At 55.6% G+C, this 8,511-nt stretch overlaps 1 protein-coding gene across 1 annotated transcript; it reads right to left on the reverse strand.

Annotated features, from left to right (window-relative positions):
* Window positions 1–653: 653 nt before the first annotated feature.
* Window positions 654–7,124, reverse strand: CSUI_000288 (uncharacterized protein). Its single transcript, XM_068060522.1, has 3 exons — window positions 4,361–7,124; window positions 3,498–3,844; window positions 654–3,171 (listed from the first exon to the last, which is right to left on the reverse strand). Exons 1-3 carry the CDS (start codon window positions 4,484–4,486, stop codon window positions 1,458–1,460), a joined length of 2,187 nt encoding a protein of 728 aa, XP_067927502.1. The 5' UTR covers window positions 4,487–7,124; the 3' UTR covers window positions 654–1,457.
* Between the last annotated feature and the right edge of the window lie 1,387 nt (window positions 7,125–8,511).

Raw genomic sequence — 8,511 nt, forward strand, 5'->3', positions numbered from 1 at the left:
GACCGGGATGTCGCCCTCACCTCACATCCATATCCGGAGGGCATAGGGTCTGCTGAGCTTGCGCAGTATTGAAAGCGGTGAAAACAGTAAACGGGCCGGCGCCTCCACCTCGGGGTGCGTGTCGCATTGCCGGTTCACGACGACTCAGTCCGCTGGCACTCCCGCCGAAAGCAACTGCACGTTGGGTTCACTGCGCATTCAGTTCAGACACGTTTTCTTAAACAGAGGGCGTGATCGCTAGCTCGAGAAGCTGCAGCTTCCGAATAGCACTGCGCCTTCGGGCGACTGCATAGCCCGGTGGCTGTCTCAAGAGGCGACACTCCACAACAGCAGTTTAACGCGGCGAAGATGTTCTTACTAGAACGCTCCCCTCCGGGGCCTGGTTAGAAGAGGGTAAAATGACGCCCGTATAGTAATTTTGAGATTCGAGGAAGTCAGCAGCAGGGATGTTTTGATTATGGTATCTGGGGTCGAATGCTGGCACCGTTCGCGAGCTCACTATCCGATCGAGCGAAAGAATCTCCGACTCGCCGGCATTCCGCGACCTTAGCCCCCAAGGGCGTTACCCGCTTGCACGCACAAGTGTCCGAGTGTTGTGCAAGCACGCTAGCTGCGAGGGCGTCATCTACTTGTACGGCCGGGTGTCTGAGTGCGTGCGAGCACCTTCTTACTTTCGATGTGTCGAAAACAGGGAACTGCATTCAGTAGACGGGCCGACGGAGTCATAAAAGGCCGCACCTAGCGCGGCATGCATTATCACAACCGCGTTGTCGCATCCGGCATGTGTGACGAACACAGTTTTTGTTGCGTGCAGCACCAAGAACAGTCTGCCTGCATCCCGCACGATCAGAACGGTTTTCTACCCGAGCTACCGCAGTTCGAGACTGCGATCGGGCCTTATGGCACACTTCTCGCTTACCGAGTATACGCTTCCGTCTACACAGGTCGCGAGGCCGCTATGGGGCGTAACGCCTTGAAACACTGGCGTGGTACAGATGTCCCCTACATTGAGAGGTGTCCAGCTGGTCACGGTCAGTCATTCCTTAAAACGCTGGTGCGGCCCCTGCTTTTTCTCCTTTCCGGTCGTTACCTTGTGCGCCGCCCCCTACCCTGAGGACCGCTGCCTTTCTTCGCCACGCAGTCCTGCACCGCGCCCGGAGCGTGCATTTTCTTCGAGTGACCAACACCAAACAAAACAGTACGGCTCGTGTGCTCTTCGGCGTCCTCCAACGTAGAGTTGCCTTGGAATGGCATCCTGGCCCGCGCCCAAACCGCCGGCGACAGGTGTCCGTGTAGCCAGCCGAAACTGCTTGCTGCTGGGTTACTCCAGGCACTCCTAAAAACGCGGGTCACTCTCAAGAAGGCCCCTGGACAACCGGACCGGGTTCGCAGCTAGGCTCACGAACCCGGTATAGCCGTCTGCGTCAGAAGAGCGTTGTAACACTCGGCATGACTTCTTAGAACAGTCCCCTTTCGCCTACGTACGTGAACCAATCTTCTGATGGGATTGCTTTGTCGCGATCGAAGTCTGTGGCTGTGATCACAGCGCGCGGCTGCGACATGCGCACGGCCACGTGCATAAATCCCCACTTTGCCATATTGAAGTTTCTTCTTTTCTTCCCAAAAAACAAAATCCCTCTTTGCCTGATATCTTTTCCATTCACGTAAAGAGTATTGTAGTCCGTATAGCGGGCAAATCGCAGTGGCACAAAAGGACTAGGCTCCTGCTGCTCGTTGGCTATTTCCAGCAATTTGAGTGTCGCTTCGTATAACATCCTGCGAGGCATTACTTTGCAGACGTTCCTATCGAACAAAAGCAGCCGCTTTTCCAGACGAGAAGATTGTGTCCCGGGTTTCCCTGCGTCCCCGTCACTAAAGAAGCCTACCGTGCTACTGTATTTCACCGAGTTAACGATTCCCACGTGTTCTTGGCTGTATCCCGTTTGCGGATGCTGTTGGTTGGTCGGAGACTTGGTCACGTCTATGTATCGATAGTGATTGTGATGTTCTTCACTGCTTGCCAGCTTGGCAAAGCCTACTGAATTGAGCAGCACCGGCTCCCATATGCCAAGTACGCTGGCAGCTGATACTCGCCTGTGTTCGTTCAGCTGTCCGTAGAAGATCACATTGTCTGCCAGCGTCAGGAGAGATCCTGCTCGCCGAGAAACTTCATAGCTGTGCTTCTCCTGCTGTGCCAGTGTACACAGCAGCCGGCCTCGGTCACCATGCAACAGCTCTTGCACAAACCCTGCTCCGAGTAATTTGTGAAACACCCAGTTAGGGCTCAGCCGCGCCAGGCTGGGTGCCCAGCTCCCCAAAACCTTCTCAATTCCCCGGTTCTGCTCTCCGCGCGCTCGCCCACCTAAGCCTGCATTCAAAGCACCGACTATCGCGACCGAGCGAAGGCGAACGGAGGTGTAGTTGAGTTCCGCCAGAAGTTGGTGCAACAGCAAAATTTCGCTTTCCTCGGTGACAGCTGTTTCCTGCTCCCAAAGGTCTTCTCCAAGCGCAGCCATGAGACGAACAGCCACTCCCCCGTGTCCCTTTCCGAGCCAGAAGAGGTCGACGCTTGCACATTGAATGTCTGCCAAGGACGACAGCCATGTATGCTCTTTTTCTGTAGCTAGGGCTGCCTGTTGTTCTCTCAGCCCTTCGCGGTGGACGGCGCCTCGCCGAGAATGCTGAAAGTGCCCTCTCCGGGAACTCATCTTCTGCTGGTGCAGTGGCTGCGCCAGCTGCTGCGTGACTGGCACATCAACGACGGGGTCATTCGCTGCTGACCTTCCACTTTCACGAGGAAACCTGGAAAGGTTTTTCCGCAGGTCCTCGGCTGCCAGACGCCTGCTGCTTCTACGGGATTGTAGATGGTGCGATCCCCTCTGCTCGCCTCTCCGCGCGTTCTTGTTGTGCCTGGAGGTAGAGGAGTTCAGTTCAGTTCCACGCTGCCCCGGATCATTTATGTGCCCCGGGCTCTCCCTTTCTGAAGAAGAGACTGGGGCTGCAGAGTCAAGAAGGGAGCTAACAACTAAGCGGACCTTCCGTGCAAGGTATGCCGCATAAGACCTTAGATGGCGAATGGGTCCATTCTGTTGGCGGTTGTGCGCATCAGGTGCCAGCAACACTAAAGTGTCGAATTCTCCACGACGCTGTAGCTCGCGCATCATGTAGTACCTGAATTGGCAAGTGAACAAACTGTGCAAGGAAACCAACATGAGGTGGCTCTTGATTCGACAGTATGCACAGCCTACAACGTTCATAACAAGTTGTCCTGGCAGGGGCGAGAAAACGTGTATCTGAGGCAACTGTCAAGCGCTGAAAGTATGTCCCGTCGCATCTAAGCGGATGATTTCCCGGTGCATCGCCATACGAAAACGGGCCCGCTACGCATTATTGCAGAGCCCTTCACTAACGCGAGCAAGAAAACAGTTGCTGGCCCCTTTTCAATTACATCGGATATTCCGCAGCAGGCCGCTCCCCAATGGGCACGCGCTGCTTACCAAAGTTCACTCCATTCCACGGCATCCTTATCCTTCACGAGAACGCTCGGCCTCAGAGAGAGCGAGTGTGCAAAAAGGAAAAACGCGCACCGCCCGCCAGCCCGTCCGTCCTCTGGACTTCCGTCAGCCTCTGCTTGGCCTGGTTCAACATTTTTCTTCTGCTTTTTCTTGATGCCGTGCCGGAACGGGACTCCATCAAAAACGTACGGCGTGTCGCCCGCGAGAATGTACTGCGCTCCCGCAACGTCTGGAGCTTCTCGGCCGCTGTGGGGATTTGAAGGTCGAGGCCGGTACGCGCGTCGCACGGTCAGCAGTGGTTCGTCTGCCTGTCCAGCTGTTATCTCCTCCTGAACGAAGCGCCGACAAAGTTACACGAACAGCACGCACGTCATGAGAACAGATTCGGTCCGAAAATAGGCAACATTCTAATCACATGTGCCCCCAAGTCTACACCTACTCGCACCGAACCGCGCTGTACATGTATAGTGCACACTAAGGCGCAAGTGCCGGCACTTCAGCAACCTGGGAGAACTGGTTCCTTGGCGGGACATCGAATCGAGAACTTGCTTCCATAAAAAAAGCGAAAGAACACGTTAAAGTAGCGAGAAAATACCAGGGAACCCGGACAATTTGATGTCACATACTGGCCCGCTTGTGGCCGTGTTGCGCAGTTGCCTGAGAAAAGGTGTCTTCTCCACAGGCGTCGGGTAACTACGGCCCCGTTCTTTGTTCCTGCTGGTGTACAAGGCGAATGGAATGCGGCAAGTGATCACCCGAGACACAAGGAGAATCGCTCTGAAAAGTTGCCCAAGCTTGTTGAAACGCGCTCAACTGTCCAAACAGCCTCCCCTTCTTGTGCTTACAAATTCGTTGACGGCAGCAGCTTTCTCGATCGCAGTCGTAGAAAAGTAAAGGAGCAGGAAAACTACAAAGCCATGCGTCACACCGCCCTTAGCTCCCGGGTTGCGGGTTCGCAGCTTCGCCCCCATGGCCGGAACGTCCCGTTGTCTTACACTTCTGTTCAGTATCGTAGGCCGCGCGACCTAACTGAGCTGCGGCTTGACATCTATACTTCCCCGTCGTGGCGCGAAGGCAGCCGTCCCTGGACTCTACGGAATCGAGCCGGTGCCTGCGGAGGGTAGTTTTCAGCTAGGCTCACGGACGTGATGTCGGAACCCGCACCGCTGTCCCGGAAGGTGCTGGCCAGTATATCTTTTTCCGGCAGCCGCAATAACCAGGAATTAACAGACTAGTCTCAATGAACTAGGCACTGCAGTTCAAGTAGTCGACCGCAAACGAGCATGCCCTCTTGCGGAGCGCTTTAGCTTCCTTGCGGATGAAGTCTTCTTGGGATCTCCTGTCAGGGATCCTGGGATACAGGCTCCAGAAAAGCTCACTGCCCTAACGCAAGGCCTCCTCCTCTCCCGCATGATCACCATGCAGCAAATGCAGTCGGGCATAAAAGTAAACGTGCATCTTCAGGGTTCTTCGGTGTCGACGAGACTGGCAAAGCTAAGGACCCAGAAAAGGTCGGCTCGTGCACCAAAACTCCGGGAAGCCTCTGAGAACAATGTGTCAAGCGAAAAGCGTTCCCAGGCGCTCCCGGTCCCCCTTGCTTCCTCTGTGGCCTGAGTGAAACTGAAAAGGTTCGTCAGCTCCTGCCGCATCACCGAGGACCAGCCATTTCGGTGTTCCAGTTGACAACAGGCGCTTCTTCATGGCATAGTGCTGCCCGCCACCACTCTTCCTGGAAGCATTTCCCCAGGCGTCCGTGACCTCGCATGCCCTCTTCCTGCCAGCTCGAGCCCCTCGTGTTCAGGACTGAACTACTGCCTGTGAGCAACCTTCTCTTTAAGCTTGGACTTGCTTCTCAGTTGCCGTTGCAACAACAGTTGGGAGACAATTTTCGATTCCGTCGTGCACCTGAGGAGGTAGACTCTTCTACTAGCATCAGAAACATAGGTGCAATTCTTCTACCATACACGAGGGGACAGCGGTAGCCTCAATCAAGCGAGTACAGACTACCACACAGGAATTCGAGATTCCTTCGGCGAGGGTGCTCTGAAGATAGCATGAAGGACGCAAGCACAGATCGCACAACGCAGAGAAGCCCAGCCGCACACTGCTTCTTGGTAGGCACCCTCAAGGAAGAATGTGAAAGTCTTCTGTCCCCCGCAGTCAAATACACAAGGCAGTTGTTAGTCAGTAAGGAACAAGCGCCGTCCCCAGCGAATTGTTAACTGACCGGACAGGCTTCCAGACAAACTGGGGGGGGTTTTGCTCTAAGCTATTGGATGACAGAGACGATCGTGATCACCGGGAATGCCTACTTTTGTAAGAAGCAAGAGAAAAAGAAACCCACCTAGTTGCTAAGGGTTGCGGGGTGTACACCAAGTCTCAGGACGGAGGACGCTTCGAGTCAAAAAAAGACATGAGGGCTTCAACTCACAACTCGCATGGGTACGCCATTAGCTCGTGGTGAGCCGATTGACGGGGATGCTAGCCAGATTGTGAGTGGCCCCAAGGAAACCCCCTCGTCTCGTGTGAGTGAAACCCGCAATGCAGTACACTTAGGCAGATACAGCTCGAGATGCCTCCGGATTGCCATCAGCCGCGCGAGGGCTCTTTGGCATGAAGAAGAGTGAAACCCGGCCACGGCTCTCCAGAACGTTGACACAGTGACACCGACTGCAACAAGGAAGTTTCCACGTCTACACTGCATCCCACGAACAGGTTTTCTGTACCAGCATTACGCTCCCAGCTTCGCACAGCCTCAGCTGCGTGTTGTACACCAGCTGGCATCCAAAAGACCGAAGGCGTGGTTTGAGTGCCGCCCAAAGTGGCGTGGGTGGAGACCGGTGCGGCGCCCTTCCAACGGCTTTGAGGTGATTCAGCGGCGACGTCCGTACCGTCGAGACGTCAGTCATGGTCCCCTCCGGAGCTTCTCACCGTCACAGAGGCGAGCGAGAAAGAACCCAGCAGTTAAATGGAAACCGAGGGAGCTCACACCTGTGTTCGGCACAGGGACAACTTGCTGAAGAACTGTAAGAGCTCACGCTCCTGGACTTGCGGTTCCGATATATAAACGGAGCACGGTACGGCTGAGGCTCATAGTTTTTCAGTCCCACTGGTGTTCAAGGGCCATACAGACATCGCGATCTCTAGGCACAGGGAGGTAGAGCAGACTAGAGGCTGACGTGAAGGATGGGACTAGCCACGGAGCCTTCCTGTCGCACGGCCGTTTCTGGCCGCGCGCTGGGCCGTAAGAGACCGCCGGAGGTCGGTTGACACAGGCTTTGGCTTACAAGCAGTGGAGTGCTTTTTGCAATCAAAAAAAGAAATGGAGCATTGCCGACAGGCCCCCCGCTTTTCAATGGAACTGAGCGGTCTGACACAAGGATTCTAGTCGGCCGTGTCGGGGCCCCCGTAAAAGCGGTCGTTGTCCCCAGCGCCACCGTCGCTCCCTCCGCGCAGCGCATGGGGAATGCTCTTTCGCAGAAACCTCCGTAAGCACACTGGGCAACGCAGCAGCTCAGCTGGTAAAACGTGAAAACGCTCTTCTCTCTCGTCCTTTTTCGATCTAAAGTTGCCCTTGACCGCCAGCGCTCGCCAGCTGACAACCGCCGGATGGCGAAACGTTTTGAGTTGCGATGGACCGCTACAGACGCGACGGAGACCGAGTGGGATCCTACGACGGGATGACGACCCCAGCAGCTGCCGCGAGCAGCGGTCCGCTTTGCCTTCCTTTGTACCTGCCTACTATTCCAAACGTCATCCGTCCAGCCGGCAGGGCCCCTCAGTGACAGTGCCGCAGGTCAGGCGCCGCAGGTCAGCTTGGCTCAAGAAAAGCAATCTGTGACGTTAGGGTGCTGGAAGAAGCTGGATGCGCCTCCAGGCAGGCGGAGGTTGTACAGTGGGTTGATGCCCAGGGACCGGACTTTCTGTCCGCCGCGGGCAGAAGAGACGCGAAACAATTGACCGTTCTGTAAGTAGAGTCAGACGGTCTCGGCGGAACCAGGAGAAGTAGCAGAGCAACTCTCATACGGGGGTGAAGCTACAAAATCCACTAAGAGGCAGTGACTTGCAAGGGCGTGCGCGGGGCTTCGGACAACACGAGTGCTGACGCCGTGTTTACGTTTGCATTGACAGCGGAGGTGTTTGTGTAGTGGGACGCACCCAGAAAAAGCCGTTGTGGCATGTGGAGGCTGACGAACCGTAGTGCATAGTAGGCCAACTGTCCAGCTGGCAGCACAACGGTGTTCAACCACTTCCGATCTCTCCGCCGCCATCTATGCTGCGCGGCGATAGCACGTTTTTTCGCGGCTGGCTGCGGTCGGCCAGTGCTTTGATTGGAAAGAATTCCTGTTCGACGGTGCAAGGTACGACAAATGTCTCCCCGCTCATCAAACAGGTCACAAGGCACGACCCTCACTCGGAAGCCGGCCGTCATAATCGACTTGTTGCCTTACTATTGTGGTGCCCGCTGTACAAGGGGCGGCACTAGATACTCGCCAGTGGTCCGAGTTGCGACAGTGGGTTGCCCTCGCGGCGTCACACTTCAGAAATACTTTCACAAGAGAGAGACGTACGTGGGCACAGACGGGGCACACCGTGCTGCTGGAGACGTTCGGAGCCCCGCGCACGCTCCCGAGAATCTGGCTCCCACGAGAATGTACAGCTCAACTCTTCTATCAGAGTCGAGCAGGGAGACAGTTTGTTCCCCATCTACCACACATAATAGTAACTACAAGCACTGTTTCCACAGAAGCGGTGTTCTTTTCACTAGGATAATGGTTAATTGTCCCCAGTCGCTTACCTGCGCACGGCGTTTCCAACGCCGTCGCAGAAGGTCCGCTCCACGAGAAACCAGTCTAGAGTCTCCGCCTGCCTAGCCGGTCCAGCGCCTTCCCCGTACCGTAGCGTCTGTTACGGCACCAGGCGTCCAAGAACCACTGTACACTACAGAGCTCTCCGCGTTGTGGGCAGTACTCTTAGCTGCCTATAACAGCGTTAC

The sequence above is a fragment of the Cystoisospora suis genome (genome assembly GCF_002600585.1).
Source record: "Cystoisospora suis strain Wien I chromosome Unknown contig_117, whole genome shotgun sequence".
NCBI classification, from domain to species: domain Eukaryota; phylum Apicomplexa; class Conoidasida; order Eucoccidiorida; family Sarcocystidae; genus Cystoisospora; species Cystoisospora suis.